A 16,747-nucleotide genomic window follows, 5' to 3' on the forward strand; every position below is an offset into this window, starting at 1 on the left:
TGTATTCACTCACAGGTAGAGAATCAATCATAAAAACCATATTTGTTTTTATACTAAAGTGAGAGAGAAAGAGAGAGAGACACGGGGGGAGAGAGAGAGAAGGGCGTGAGAGGCACGGTACGCGAGGTCAGTTAGAGACATAGCACCAGTGTCTAGCGGGCTGTCTACGTCAGAGCCGCCACTTAAGATTTGCCGGACTATACCACTATTACTACTACTACTGCTACTACTACAGCATCTACTACTACTGCTGCTGCTGCAACAACTGCTACAACTACTACTACTACTACTACTACTACTACTACTACTACTACTATTACTACTACTAGGCTACTTCTATAACTACTACTACTACTATTACTACTACTAGGCTACTTCTATAACTACTACTACTACTATTACTACTACTAGGCTACTTCTATAACTACTACTACTACTACTACTACTGCTACTACTATTAATACTACTACTACTACTACTGCTACTACTTCTACTACATACTACTACTGCTGATACTACTACTACTACTATTAATTACTACTACTACTACTACTACTACTACTTCTACTACTACTACTACTACCACTACTACTACCGCTACCACTACTACTGCAACACACACACACACACACGCACACACACACACACATTAATACACAATTATAATAATAATAATAATAATAATAATAATAATAATAATAAAAGGATATTATTATTATTATTATTATTATTATTATTATTATTATTATTATTATTATTATTATTATTATTATTATTATTATTATTATTTTAATGGTAATAATAATAATACAAATAAGTTTAACAATACTAATAAATATAATATAATGAATAATAATAATAATAATAATAATAATAATAATAATAATATTAATAATATAATAATATTAATATTATTACTATTATTATTATTATTATTATTATTATTATTATTATTATTATTATTATTATTATTATTATTATTATTATTATTATTATTATTGTGATTATCATTAATATTATGATTATTATTATTTTATTATTATAATCATTATAATTGGTTTTGTTGTGGATGTCATCACAGCCACCACCACCGAGCCGGGCTGAGAGATGTAGGCCGGGTTTGATTCTGGTGCTGATTAGTAACCATTATTGTTTTTTTTATTATTATTGTTATTATGATCATTATTATTATTATTATTAATATTATTATTATTATCACTATTATTATTGTTATTATTGTTATTATTATTATTGTTATTATTATTGTTGTTGTTGTTGTTGTTGTTGTTGTTGTTGTTGTTGTTGCTATTACTGAGGAAATGATAAATAAAATAAGGATGTTTCGAAATCAGTTTATTTAAAACTAGTTTCACATTACCCTGAAAGATTAAACATAGTTTCATGCTACAAAGTAGGCCATCTTGGGTCCGTGAAATCCAACTCAAGAAAAGTACAAAGTAACTGAAATATACAAGTTTGTTATTTCTGCTGACATATTACTAATCAATAATACATTTAAGGTACGGTATAAGAATAGGGAGGAAAACTTTTGATATTTGTTGTTCAAAATTAACTATTTATTTCAAGAGTTTGAAAAAATATATTGCGTATATATATGCACCCTCTCTGTGGAAGCGGTTTGACATAAATAGATTATCATCCTTTCTTTTTTTTCAGGAGAGTTGATTCAATAACTTCATTTAAGGATACATAATTATTTGCCCATTTGTTGCTTCTGCTGAGGGGCTCAAATTTGGCAGATGTTTACTTCGGTTAATCCTGCGTTTAGGAGACCAGGCTCAAAAAAGGTGAAAAATTGCATATAAAGAAACCTATGGCTTAGAAATAAACATTATTTTTTTTTTTACAACAAAAGTGCCGGCTCAAGGGCAACAAAAACAGTATAATAAAAAAACCCCGCTACTTGCCACTCCCAAAAACATAAAATAGTAGAGTAGCCAAAAGCGAGGTCAATTTCGGGTGGAGAGGTGTTTTGATACACTCTCAAGATTCTTGAAAGAGGTCAAGTCATAGGCAGGAGGAAATACAGACTAAGGAAGGCTGTTCCAGAGTTTACCAGTGTAGGGGATGAAAGAGTGAAGATGCTGGTTAACTCTTGCATAAGGGGTCTGGATAGTATAGGGATGAGCAAGAGTAGAAAGCCGTGTGCAGCGGGGCCGCGGGAGGGGGGAGGCATGCAGTTAGCAAGTTCAGAAGAGCAGTCAGCGTGAAAATAACGATAGAAGAAAGAGAGAGGCAACATGGCGGCGGAATTTAAGAGGTAGAAGACTATCAGTAAGAGGAGAAGAGCTGATGAGAGGAAGAGCCTTATACTCCACTCTGTCCAAAAGAGGTGTGTGAGTGAGGCCCCCCCACAGGTGAGATGCATACTCCATACGAGGGCGGACAAGGCCCCTGTAAATGGATAGCAACTGTGCAGAGGAGAAGAACTGGCGGAGACGATACAGAACGCCCAACCTCGAGGAAGCTAATGTAGTGAGAGAGGAAATGCGAAGTTTCCAGTTGAGCTTTTGAGCTAAGGATAGACCAAGAATATTTAGTGTTGAAGAAGGTGACAGTTGAGTGTTGTCGAAGAATAGGGGAAGATTGTGTCGAGTTGATAGGTGGAGAAGTTTTTGAGGCATTGAAGGACACAAGGTTCCTTTTACCCCAATCGGAAATAACAGCAAGGTCTGAGGTTAAGCGCTCTGCAGCCTTCAATCTGGAGTCATGTAATTCCTGTTGAGAGGACCTTCTGTTGAAAGAAGTTGAATAATGCAGAATGGAGTCGTCAGCGTATGAGTGGATAGGACAGTTTGTTACGGAAAGAAGATCATTGATGAATAACAGAGAGTGGGTGATAGGACAGAGGCCTGTGGCACACCACTGTTGATAGGTTTTGGAGAAGAACAGTGACCGTCTACCACCGCAGATATAGAACGGCCAGAAAGGAGGCTGAATGTAAAGGAACAGAGAGAAGGAAATAAACCATAAGAGTGCAGTTTAGAAAGCAAAGACTTGTAGCAGACTCTATCGAAGGGGTTCGATAATGTTTAGCACAAATGCGAAAGTTTCACCGAAACGGCCAAGAAAGGATGACGAAGAATCAGTTAAGAGAGCAAGAAGTAGAACGCCCCTTGGGGAACCCATACTGGCGATCAGATATAAGGTCAGGAGTAGAAAGTTGCTTTTGAATCTTCCGTTTTAGGATTGATTCAAAAGTTTTAGATAGACAGGAAATTAAAGCAAAAGGGCTATAGTTTGAAAGATTGGAGCGGTCACCCCTCTTAGGCACAAGCTGTACGAAGGCGTACTTCCAGCAGGAAGGAAAGGTAGATGTTGACAGGCAGAGGCGAAAGAGTTTGACCAGGCAGGGTGTCATCACGGAGGCACAATTTTTAAGGATAATAAGACGCACTCCATCAGGCCCATAAGCCCTTCAGAGAGGGCATAGAAAACATCATTCCGAAGGATCTTCATAACAGGCATAAAAAAGTCAGAGGGGGGATGAGTGGGAGGAATATGCCCAGAATCGTCCAGAGTGGAGTTGTTACGGCATGTAGGCCTTACGTGAGGGGCTTAGATGGTAGTCGGCCCCAGTCCGTCATGGCACAGGCAAGTGTTTATAGTGGCGCCATCTTCTCTTGGCTCATGCTGCCCCCCGGAACTCGTTCTTGATTCACATGGATGGTTTCCTCTGGAGTCCGGGTTGATGGGTGGTCTTCAGGATAGCGTGTAGGTAGTTTTAAGCCACTCGGCAGTAACTGAAAAATCCGAGGTGGTAGTGTGGGGATTCGAACCCGCGACGTCCATCACGCGGTGAATGTGGGCCCAGCACGCTACCACTCAGCAACCGCCTACACAAGAGAAGAGGTCAGAGAAGAGAGGATTGAGAGAAAAGTTCAGCCTTAGAGATAGATGAAACGGCGGTGATACCTTCAGGGTTAAGGAGAGGAGGGAAAGATGAAGAAATTAAATTGGAGGAGATATTTTTGGCTAAGTGCCAGAAGTCACAGGAAGAATTAGAAAATAAGCAAAGTTTTGACATTTTCTATTTATGAAAGAGTTTTTGGTAAGTCGAAGAATATATTTGGCACGATTCCGGGCAGAAATATAAAGATCATGGTTAGCAGGAGTGCGAAGGCTCTGGTACCTTTTGTGAGCTGCCTCTCTACTTTTGATAGCACGATAACAAGCATGATTAAACCAAGGTTGTTTAGCATGAGGAATAGAGAAAGTATGTGGAATGTGTCCCTCCATTCCAGAGATAATCACCTCTGTGATGTACTGTGACACATAGAGTGATCTGTCTCCTGGAAGCAGTAATCATTCCACGGGAAATCGGAAAAGTACACCCTCAGGTCGTCCCACCGAACTGAAGCTAAATGATAAAAGCATCGCTTCTTCGGTGAGTCCAGAGGATGTACAGGAGCGATAGGACAGGATAGATAAATAAGGTTGTGATAGGAGGAGCCCAACGGAGAGCACACTTTGACAGAGTAAGCAGAAGAGTTAGAGGTAAAGAAGAGGTCTAGTATGTTGGGCCTGTCTCCAAGATGGTCGGGAATACGTGTAGGGTGTTGAACCAACTGCTCTAGGTCGTTGAGCACAGCAAAGTTGTAGGCTTGTTCACCAGACTGGTCAGTGGAAGAGGATGAAAGCCAAAGCTGGTGGTGAGCATTGGAATCTCCCAAGATGGAGATTTCAGCGAAGGGAGAGTGGGTCAAGATGTGCCCCACTTTAGAGTTCAAGTAGTTAAAGAATTTTACATAGTTAATAGAGTTAGGCGAGAGATAAACAGCAGAGATGTATTTTGTAATAAAATGACAATGCCGTTTTAACCAGATGGTGGAAAATCCTGAAGAGTCAAGGTCGTAGGCACGAGAACAAGTGATGTCGTTGCGCACGTAGAAACAACATCCAGCTTTGGATTGAAATTTAGGATAGAGATAGTAGGAGGGAAAATAGTAGAGATTACTGTCAGTAACCTCAGAAACCTGTGTTTCGGTGAGGAAGAGAAGGTGAGGTTTAGAGGAGGAGAGAGGGTGTTCCACAGAATGAAAATTAGAACGAAGACCGCGATTGTTGCAGAAATTGATAAGGAAGAGGTTCGAGGAGTTATCAAGACACCTCTCAAGTCGGCAGCCAGAAAGGGAGTCCTCCCTGGGGGAGTTTGTGGTTCCCCCCAGGCGGGGACTCCGAGGCATTTCTGTTGTACGCCATATAGAATTTTGAATTTTGGGAAAAGGTGTGTATGTTTTGTGAATGTAGTGTGGTGTGGATAGAGAAAGGATATGTCTTTAGAGAGCATGCTGAACAACTCTGGTGTTGATGAGACGATAGGGAAACAGTTAGTGAGGACATGGGAAGGGTCTTTGGAGGGCTTCAGCACCCTCCTCACTTTCTATATATACCTCACCGGGAGTGGCTTGCGCCCTTTTCGTTAGGTGTCTTCCTACCTTCAGAAATGCTGGAATTATTTCACATTAGTAATTCAAATAAAATTGCATATCTTATCCTTCACTTTCCGAGTACTAACTCAACAAACACATGTGGCAAACAGCTATTGAGTGCTTGCCACACACTGGCTTGTGACAAACATAGCACACAGCATCCTTTCCTATCGTCACTTGATGAGCATAGTGTATCGCTTCTTTATAATTAGGAATGGTGGAGTAGAGGAGCAGGAGGTTCAGTCTTTAGAACACATTTTGTTATTATTGACAGGAGCGTTTATAGGCATGGTTTGAAAGCATGGTAATTTATGAACACCTTCTTGTCACTATTCACTCTTGTTTTTCCTGTAGCTGCATATATTGCTGAACCATTCGGTATGCCAAAAATAACAAAAGTATTATCTTGCCTTTCAGCCACGGGACTAAAAGTCCTTGCCATAATAGGCCTCAGCGCCACCCGCTGCACGGTACTTGCTATACGCCACACTGTTCTTGCTCTTCGTTCCGCTATTTACCACTATCTGTTCAGCAAATCGTTAACACCCCGAACCGACTATTAGGTAGGCCTCGTGACGTAAGGATCTCCTTGTGATAATGGTATCAATAAAAATTATGATTTTAACAATAATGAAATCTCTTAGATTCATTATAACACAGATGCTGTCCATAATTTTATACAAGGGCCTTGTCCGCCCTCGTACGGAATATATATCTAATGTTTAAGGAGGGGAGGGGGCTCCACACACACAGGCGCTTTAGACAGAGTAAAGTCTTTTCGTCTTATCAAGCCCCCTCCCCTTCCTGACAGTCTTCTATCTCGTATATTCCCCGCAGTGTTGCCTCTCTTCTATCATTATTTTCATGCTGACTGCTCTGCTGAGTTTGCTAAGTACAAGACTCAACCCTTCCCACGGCCTCGCTGCAAACAACATTCTAATCCAGCATATCCCTATATTGTCCAAGTTCATTATGCAAGAGTTAATCAGCATTTTTATTCTCACATCGCTTATAATGGTAAACTTTGGAACAACCTTCCTCCGTATAGAGACACTTTTCCATCAGAAAATGACCTTTCTACACTGTCTACACGTTTTGTTTGTTTTTGCCCTTGAGCTGCTACCAATACTGTAAAATAATATATTGATAAGAAAGAAGATTGTGGTACGAATAATAATAACCATAATAAAAAAAAAATAATATGTATTATTTTAGTTTATCACGATTCGCTATTAGGATTTTTTGAGCCGGGTAATGTTGCCGTCCCTCAGGAGTCCCCGCAGAGGTTTGCTGCTGCTGTTTTTAGGGATGTCTTTCACAACCCATATACCGCCGCTCAGTTGTTTGTAGTCGGGAACACGATCTGAAATGGATCATTTATTAATCTCTCTCTCTCTCTCTCTATATATATATATATATATATATATATATATATATATATATATATATATATATATATATATATATATATATATATATATATATATATATATATATATTTAATGGCCTAAGACTGTCCTCCCGAGCTCTGAAGAAACTCTACTCCAAAACGAAACATCAGATGAGTAGCTATTATACGAAGAGCTGATAGGCAGACGGTATTAGATGCGGATCGGTAGTCGTGTCGCGTGACTGTCCTCGTGCCAGACGTTTTGATTCGCACCATTGCGTGTGCGCGGCCAACCCATCCGTCCAGACTCCGCCCATATAAACACGTTGATCCAGTAACAAGAAGCACACACACACACACACACACACACACACACACACACACACACACACACACACACACACCATCTCATTACGAAAAATGCTATTTTTTTTCTGACAAACATAAACGATTTCGCTTTTTCCTAGAGTGCATAATAACTTATTTGGTTAGTGGTGTTTAATGCTGCTCTCTTCTTAATTTTAGGTATGGTTGGATTGTGTGGACCACTCACAAATTAAGTTTTTATTTACTCTAAGAAATGACGAAATCGTTTATGTTTGTTAACAAGCTATGCCATGGTTCCTAATGAGGAGTGTGTGTGTGTGTGTGTGTGTGTGTGTGTGTGTGTGTGTGTGTGTGTGTGTGTTTGCTGTCACTCGGCTGATCGACCTTTTTTATGTGGGCGGAGTCTAGATGGGTAGGTTGGCCGCGCACGCGCAGTGGGTCAAATCGGAACGTCTGGCAGGAGGGATACCTCTGCCTTCTCCCTGCTCCCCCAGATGGGGACACGGAGGCTATACCAGGAGAAGCTGTAGTGAATTTTGAAAACTTTTGAGGAAATGGTGAGTGTTGCGTGTGGTATGGTGTGGAATGTAAGAAAATCTGTCTTTACAAAGTATTTTTAGGTGCTCTCTGGTGTTGGTGAGGCAACAGGGAAACGGAAATCGAGGACACTAGAAGGGTATTTGATAGGGTTGCAGCACTCCCTTGACTTCCGTATATACCTCCCCGGGAGTGGCTTACACCCGTTTCGACAGTTTTTCCATTCGTCCACTAAGTTTACGACCAGAGAACAAGGTAAAGAGAATAGAAGGTAGGATCACCAGGGGGGGAGGGGCAACGTACCTAAGTTTGTCTCTTCTGCGCATGACGTAACGTGAAATATGACTGAGGGGTCCGGCCATGGAACTGGAAGAGAAGTCAGTCTCGCAGGCACCAGCCTTCTGACTTAAGCTCCTCACTCACTCAATGGAAAACTTAGCTAAAGTGTGCTTTCTTTCAATATGCCAACTAGTTGTATTGTGCGCGGTTGTCGAGCAGTTTATATGAGAGGAAACAGTAATATACGGTTTCATCTGCTGCCAATAGATCAAGAACTTAGAAGGAAATGGATGGAAATATGTGATATAAAATAATTTTATTCTCGAGCAGATTCTTTAGTCTCCCCTCACATTTACATTTTTTTTCCTTAAATGAATCTTCTCAGTGATTGATGATAAACTTATGAAGTTGAGCTTTAATTTCATGCCCATATTTTCAATAAAGATTGTTTTGATTTTTTTTAAAAGGAGTCTGTCACACTCACCATATGTTATAGTAATATGGTATTGTTACGCCACCACCCCCTCTGAACACACTCCACAGCACGGGCAAGCGGTGGCACCTCAACCCCAGCACACCACACGCAGGTCGTGAACACTCAAAACAGCGAGACGCACCATACCGTCACTCCCCGGGGCCGCCAATACAACACGAGGCAAGCAAGGCAGGGCAAAGAGGCTCACAGTGTAGGTTTTCTTCTTTACTGGACAGCTCCAACACCGTACAAGCACTGGTCCACAAGGCACTATAACTCCCAGTACACCGAAAGGGGGGCAGACCAAGCACAGGGCTCGCTACTACGGCAAGGGCACACAACAGCGGGCAGCACACGTCTTCTCTGTATCGCAGCTCAACTCCCTCTCTCTCGCTCCCGGCCGGGCAGCCGCTAAACACCCCACGCCCGCCGGCCACAACAACCTCGAACTAGCACCCCCCCACACAAATACACAGATAACATATACAAATATACCCCCTGGCGTAACACTATCCCCCCCTACAAAACAGTCAACCCGACTGACCCAACATTCAACACACAAAAATACATGTAATATACATAAATCAGTCTGTCCTCCACCACGTCCTCCACAATCTCTTATCCCGCCCCCAAGGGGCTCCGCCTGTCAGCCACGCCGTCGACCAGCCGCCAGTAGGGATGGGCAAGTACCATTTATTTGAGTACCGTTAGTACCGTTACCGAAAACTCAATTACCGTTGGTACCGGTACCGGTACTGGTACTCAAAGGAGTATTTTCTTTTTTTATCTTAATGACTTCTGATGAAATTCCCAAATAATTTTTCTGTAAAGAAAACTCTCTCTCTCTCTCTCTCTCTCTCTCTCTCTTGAATGAAGTGAATATTTCTTTTCGAGTGGCGTACCGGTTCCGGCATTGCGGTATTGTTGACCGATTCTTCTCGGCACCAGGTACCGGTACCTGGTGCCGAGAAGAATCTATTCAGCCGGCACCCGGTACCGGTACCCAGTGCCGGGAAGCCTCATGATCACTCGGCACTGAGCATTACCGCTAGTGCCGGTACCGTTTGGATCTTAGTGACGCTCGGCGCTCGCCCGTCGCCATGCGGTATGGGCCCTGTGGAGACGCTTTAAGCCTTGAATGTTGTGCTCGCTGCTGAGTCACGGCCTCGCTGACCGTCTCCCCAAGTTCCCACCATTTTGTCCTGCTTTTCGTTTCCATCACAGCTCCCGTTTCCATTATTTTATTATTTTATTTATTTATTGGAGTTACTGGATAATTCTTCATGTCCGATTCTTTTTTTAGGTTGCTAATATATATTGTTATTGTTATTAGACTATGATCGAGTACTTCCATAATATCTATACATGCTATTTTTTTTACCGAAAAAATAAATATTCACTTCATTCAGAGAGAGAGAGAGAGAGAGAGAGAGAGAGAGAGAGAGAGAGAGAGAGAGAGAGAGAGAGAGAGAGAGAGAGAGAGAGAGAGAGAGAGAGAGAGAGAGAGAGAGAGAGAGAGAGAGAGAGAGAGAGAGAGAGAGAGAGAGAGTACAACAGAAGACACATCCTAATAATAATAAATTATTGAGGGCAGAAATAAATGAGAGAAAAAAGTCCACTATGTGTGTGTGTGTGTGTGTGTGTGTGTGTGTGTGTGTGTGTGTGTGTGTGTGTGTGTGTGTGTGTGTCTCTCTCTCTCTCTCTCTCTCTCTCACACACACACACACACACACACACACACAGTGGTCTTTTTCCTCTCATTTATTTCTGCCCTCAATTAGGATGTTTCTTCTGTTGTACACTCTCTCTCTCTCTCTCTCTCTCTCTCTCTCTCTCTGAATGAAGTGATTATTTATTTTTTCAATAAAAAATAGCATGTATAGCTATTATGGATGTACCCGATCATAGTCTAATGACAATAAAAATATTTATTAGCAACCTAAATAGAGAAAAGAATCGGATATGAAGAATTATCAATAAATCTAATAAATAAATCTGAGCAATTTGGTACCGGTACCGGTACAGTACCGTTTAGCTGGTACCGTTAGTAGCAGTACTGGTAACGGTACCTTCCCACCCTAGCCGCCAGTCCTCAGTGGGCTCTTCCACGCCATCCTCTCCACGTGACGCTCGGGACAGTCGACACTGGCTCCTGGCCTCCACCCTCGCGGCAAGGTGCTCTCGCCCAGCCGTGACTACCTCCCCACGCAGCCATTCTCAAAAACCTCCTGGAAGCAAAGGGCACCTCTCCGGTCACCCTCTCCAGCTCCCGTCCGAGGCCACCACGAGCCTTACTGGCCTGCGTCAGGTAGTCGAGGCCCAGCCGTGACTACCTCCCCACGCAGCCATGCTCGAAAACCTCCTGGAAGCAAAGGGCACCTCTCTGGTCACCCTCTCCAGCTCCCGTCCGAGGCCACCATGAGCTTTACTGGCCTGCGTCAGGTAGTCGAGGCCCAGCAACCAAGGCTCGCCTCGACCGGCGACGTCCATCGGCCGGCGCTCCACAGCGTTGCCTACGCTGATACGAGCCTCCACTGGCCCCTCCAGCAGCACACACTACCCCGGGTCAGGCCGCGCCGAGGACTCAGCCCCCGGTGTCCACTGTCACGCGTCGTGGCTACAACCGCTAATCTTCCTACTGGCAACACGCTGGTCGGGCGGCGGCAGCTTACTTAAGGCGGGGCCCGAGGGCGGGAGAAGGCTGGAAGTTGGCTCCCTTCTTCAGTCCGTCCGCGCTTCCCGCCCGCGCCGCGTCCCTGGGCCTGGGGCAGGCTCTCGAGCGGTGGCCAGACTGGCCACAGTCCTTGCAGCGAGGCTGGTGGGCGTCGAGGCTCGGCCGGTCAAGGGAACGCGTCCTTCGCTCCCCCGGGCACTGACTGCGCCTGTGCCCATTCTCGCCACAGCGCCCGCGCGAGCCATGGAGACCCTCCGGGCTCGCCTTCCTCGGCGGTGCCTTTATCTTCACCTTCGCCATCTGGCCCCGGAGGTCATGGCAGGGCGGGGTGGCCGCCCCCAGGCCGCAGGTCGTCGTCAAGGCCCCGAACTCCAAGGCCCTCGTCAGCGCGTCGTCATTCCACGGCAGGGGGTGAGAGTCCTCGCCAGTCTCAGCGCCCGGCAGTCCGCACAGAAGCGCTGCGTGCCGTCCTTCTTCATATCCAGGACTACCGCTGAGGGCCACAGACTGTCTCTCCGCTCAATCACCCCTTGCGCCGCCCGCTTGTTGACGGCACTCTGCAGTTCCTCCCGCCTGGCTGGTGCGATTCGTCGGGGCGGGCTCTTGTGGGCGCACTATATCCTGTGTTGATGTTGTGCTTCACCAACACCGTGCGGCCCAGCAGGTCCAAACCACCCCCGCTGAACTCGTCCGCGCACCCAGCCAGGGTGTGGCGCACCACTGTCTGCGCCTTCGCCAGGTTAGCGACGCTCCGGGAGGCTGAGGGGCCACAGCGGGGAAAGGGCGAACCACGTGGGCTGCAATGCTGGCCAGCATGGCGGGGAGGGAAGCGGTGAGAGAGGCAACGAGGCGGGGTTAATGGGTCCGACCCCAGCACCAGCTGGATCCAAGGGAGCGGCTCCGACGGCTCCCCAGCCTCCTGCAGCCTCCACCGGCTCCGCCTCGACGCCACCAGGCCTCAGGGGCCCTTGCCAGCGGCCCCACATGGAGCCCAGCCAGCCCGCCACCCCGGCGCCCGCCGTCAGCACACGTGACGCTCCTTGTTCCTCCGCCCACCACGTTGCCACCTCTCGTCGCCGCCACTCCGAACGGCGGGAAGCTGAGGGGCTGCATTGGAGAGAAAGTGGACTACGTGACCTGCGAGCCGGCTGGCATGGAGGGGTGAGGGAGGCCACGAGGCGGGGTGAATGGGTCCGGCTCCAGCACCGGCTGGACCCAGGGGAGCGGCTCCATTGGCTCTCCAACCCCCTGCGGCAGCTACTAGCTCCAGGGGTCATTCCCAGGAGCCCCAGATAGGCTTTAGCTGGACCGCTGCCACGGCGCTTCCCGCCAGAGCTGAGCCTTCTTCCTCCGCGTGCGGCTCTGCCACCTCTCGCTGCTGCTCCTCCGCCTCCACTTCCTCCCTCAGGCCCTGAACCTCGCCTTTCAGGGTCTGCTACTCCTCCAGCCGTTCGCTCCTCAGGCTGTCGCAGGCCCGGTCCGTGCACGGCTGCATTTCCACTTTCAGAGACGAGAAACTGCACTGGATAACCTCGTCAAGATGGCGGGCACTCTCTTCTGCCCTCCATGCCAACTCGCGTGCCCTCTCGTCTGTCCTCTTTTCTGCCCTCTTTTCCATCGCGGCCAGCATGGCAGCGATCAAGTCCATCTCGCTCGGTGTAAACTCGCTCGCGCCGGCCTCGGCCTTGCCCTCCTCCCGGGACGCCATGACGGCTCGGTGTAACTCACTGTTCACTGTTCACTAATTGCACTCCTATGACACCACTGTTATGCCACCACCCTCGCTGAACACACTCCACAGCACGGGCAGGCGGTGGCACCTCAACCCCAGGCCACCACACGCAGGTCGTGAACACTCAGAACAGCGAGACACACCACACCGTCACTCCCCGGTGCCGCCAACACACCACGCGACAAGCAAGGCAGGACAAAGAGGCTCACAGTGTAGGTTTTCTTCTTTACTGGACAGTTCCAACACCGTACAAGCACTGGTTTACAAGGCACAGTAGCTCCCAGTACACCGAGGGGGGGCAGACCAAGCACAGGGCTCGCTACTACGGCAAGGGCACATAACAGCGGGCAGAGCACGTCTTCTCTGTATTATAGCTCAACTCCCTCTCTCTCGCCCCCGGCCGGGCACGGGCAGTCACCAAACACCCCACGCCCGCCGGCCACAACAACCCTCCGCGCCTCGAACTAGCACACCCCCACACAAATACACAGATAACACATACAAATATACCCCCTGGCGTAACAGTATCATGCCTTATGCCCTTAAGGGTTAATGCGGCACCTAACATGTAAAATAGTTAAGAAGTTGTGATTTATGATTTGTAGCTAGATACTACTAGGGTGACTTTAGTGTCGTGTGCCGTAAATGGGTACCTGTGCATTTTTCTTAATATCACATCTGATCGGCAAAATTAAGGGCACAAAACTTTAAAGTTTCTAACTAGTTGGACATGCCGTAAAAGGAATAAACAATAGCATAAAATTTCATGTTGGTCGCAAACATTAGTTATCCATCACTGAGCATAAACCAGGCTACCTGTCATTCTCTTTAACTTTAAATTACACACGTTTCTTTAGACGTCCGCGCTAATATTTACCGTACCAAAATGGTGGCCGGCGTCGTATAGGCCAGTCAAGCGCGCGGTATCTACTCAACCACAACCATATTTCACGTGACGTCACACCCTGCGCGGTGCGGCCGGTGTGAATCTACCTCCCCTTCTCTTTACCTTGAAGAAGATAATATGCAACAACCACCTGACGTAGTGATGGCCGCTTGGCTCATGGTCACGCAGACTAGCCGAATGACCTCTAAGAGAGGCCGTCCGTCTTGGGCGGTATTAGGAACCAAAGAGGTGTGTTGCTGGCCGGAACACAGTATTGCGCCGTTGCTCAGCCTCCAGGACTATCCCCTATCCTTACAGGGACGCCACACACGACAGACGTGGGACAACTGCGGTGGGGAGTGCCAACCCGTCCTCAGGGATTGGCATGTCCATTAATGTGTATAATTATATATATATATATATATATATATATATATATATATATATATATATATATATATATATATATATATATATATATATATATATATATATATATATATATATATATATATATATATATATATATATATATATATATATATATATATATATATATATATATATATATATATATATATATATATATATATATATATATATATATATATATATATATATATATATATATATATATATATATATATATATATATATATATATATATATATATATATATATATATATATATATATATATATATATATATATATATATATATAGCGCCAGTAGGTTCTTGAAGAGTCACTTCATGACGCCAGCCTGTTAGTGGCTCAGGGCATGAATTTTAGTTATAGTGTGGCTGCTGTAATCTCCACTCGGTGATAGTCGAAAATTGTTAGTGTTAACCAGTGGGGCTCGAGCCAGCTCACCATGCCAGCATGCTGACCACTCGGTCACCACCTCACCAATGCGTTCGTTACTCTTACAGATAGGCTCGCCCTTGCCTCCGGTACTGATGATGAGATATTGTAATAAGAGACAAAAAGATCTTGATAATTTTATATTGATCAAATTCATACTCACCATTCACAAACTTCAGCAACACACAAGGTTCCATCGGGGTATCAGGCTTCAGCACCACGAACGCTCTCGGCAACTCTTCTAAATCGTCGCCATACATTCCCACCACAACAGCTTCGGCCACATGCGGATGTTGCAGCAACAAATTCTCTAATTCAGACGGCAGCACCTGCAAGGACGCCGACTGAAATAATCTGGCGTTATCTAGGATCACCATCGCCACTATAAACAGGTCCGTTGAATGTTGAATAGCCTATATTCTCTCTCTCTCTTGAAATGTACATCGTTTTAAGGCAGTCACTTAATAACAGCGACTCACTGATATTAGGAGACGTAAACCTCCCCCATATCGACTGGGCGACACTGCCAGGTACAGAAGGTGAGTCACATACAATGATCGAATTTTTAGAAGAAAATTATCTCAGCCAAATGGTTTATGAACCAACCCGACAAAATAACATACTAGACCTTGTTATAACGACCCAAGATAATAACCTAGTCAGGGATGTCACGGATGGAGAACACCTCGGTTCTTGCGATCAAAAATTAGTACGCGTCGAAATTAGAGCTCAAACATCAGTGACTGAAAATAAAGTAAAAGTGCCCAATTTCAAAAGAGCTAACTTCGTAGAAAACCGACAAAAGCTAACAGAAATACAACTATCAGACTTAGCCAGGCTAAGCTTTAAAAATCATTTACTCACTCAGCAGAACACATTCGTCCCTTTGTGTGAGAAGGGAAGTAACACCAATAAAAGCCCACCATGGTTTAATAGCGAAATTAAACACTCAGTCAAGTAGAAAAAAATATTTTACAGGTTCAAAAAAGAACAAAGCACGCCAGAAAACATTAGACTTTATCATGATGCCAGGCGACGAGTAAAGAAGATTAGTATGTCAGGCAAAGCGTAAATATGAAGAAAATATTGCAGCCAACTGAAAAAATAATCCGAAATCCTTCTCCAGTTACATAAACAACAGACAGGCGATCAGAAGTGGAACTGGACCTTTAACAAACAGTGAAGGTGCCCTGACAACCAACACATTGCAAACCTATTAAACAATTACATTTCCTCGGTGTTTAATACTAACAGTCTTCCCACCACTACCACCAATAGTAGTATTAGTGTAAATCTCGAACATGCATTGCTTAATTTTGAAATAACCGATGATGTCCTTAAAGTTCTCCATTCACTTCAAACAAATGAAAGTCCCGGACCTGACAAAGTATATCCTATACTGCTTAAAGAAACAAAGAGCGAAATACTCGCCTCCCATACAACCGTATTCAATATGTTCATGCGACGTCCCTTCCGATTGGAAAAAGGCTAACGTGACACTGATTTTAAGAAAGGAGACAAAAAAAATACCAGTTAATTACAGGCCTATTAGTCTAACTTCAGTTGTAAGTAAGCTACTTGAGAGCATAATTAGAGACAAAATTGTGAGTTACCTTGAAAGCCACTCATTAATTGGGGATTCACAACATGGCTTAAGTAACAAAAGATCCTGCCTATCAAACCTATTGACCTTTTATAACGACATCTTCTCAGTTTATGACGTAACCAAATCATTGGACATAGTCTATCTTGATTTCGAAAAAGCGTTTGATAAAGTCCCACATCATAAATTACTTTATAAATAAAAGCAAATAGGTATTGACGGTCAAATACACCAATGGATCGCAAATTGGTTGAACAACAAACAACAAAGAGTGGTGATTGACGGATTTAACTCAGAGTGGGCGGCGGTCACTAGTGGCGTCCCTCAGGGCTTGGTTCTTGGCCCAGTGCTCTTCATTATTTACATCAACGATGTGGATGTTGGACTCAATAATCGCATTAGTAAATTTGCAGACGACACAAAGATTGGTAACTCGGTTCTCACTGACGAAGACAGGCAAAGCCTCCAAGTGGATTTGCACAAAATTTCATCTTGGTAGGATAGATGGGAGATGTCCTTTAACGTAGA

General features: G+C 44.8%; 1 protein-coding gene across 2 annotated transcripts in view; it reads right to left on the bottom strand.

Moving 5' to 3' along the window:
* Nucleotides 1–1,338: 1,338 nt before the first annotated feature.
* Nucleotides 1,339–16,747, bottom strand: part of LOC126994048 (uncharacterized) — a 118,470-nt gene continuing 103,061 nt past the window's right edge. The window contains exons 7-8 of one of the 2 annotated variants that reach the window (XM_050853287.1): nt 14,780–14,945; nt 1,339–6,816 (exon numbers count right to left, since the gene is read on the bottom strand). In XM_050853287.1, the coding sequence (XP_050709244.1) occupies nt 4,272–5,207 (936 nt within the window). In that variant the 5' untranslated portion in view covers nt 5,208–6,816; nt 14,780–14,945 and the 3' untranslated portion in view covers nt 1,339–4,271. Of the gene's footprint in view, nt 6,817–8,470; nt 8,888–14,779; nt 14,946–16,747 lie in introns of those variants that run through there. The other variant, XM_050853288.1, reaches the window with a different exon arrangement.

This window comes from Eriocheir sinensis, unplaced genomic scaffold, assembly GCF_024679095.1.
Source record: "Eriocheir sinensis breed Jianghai 21 unplaced genomic scaffold, ASM2467909v1 Scaffold709, whole genome shotgun sequence".
Taxonomy (NCBI): domain Eukaryota; kingdom Metazoa; phylum Arthropoda; class Malacostraca; order Decapoda; family Varunidae; genus Eriocheir; species Eriocheir sinensis.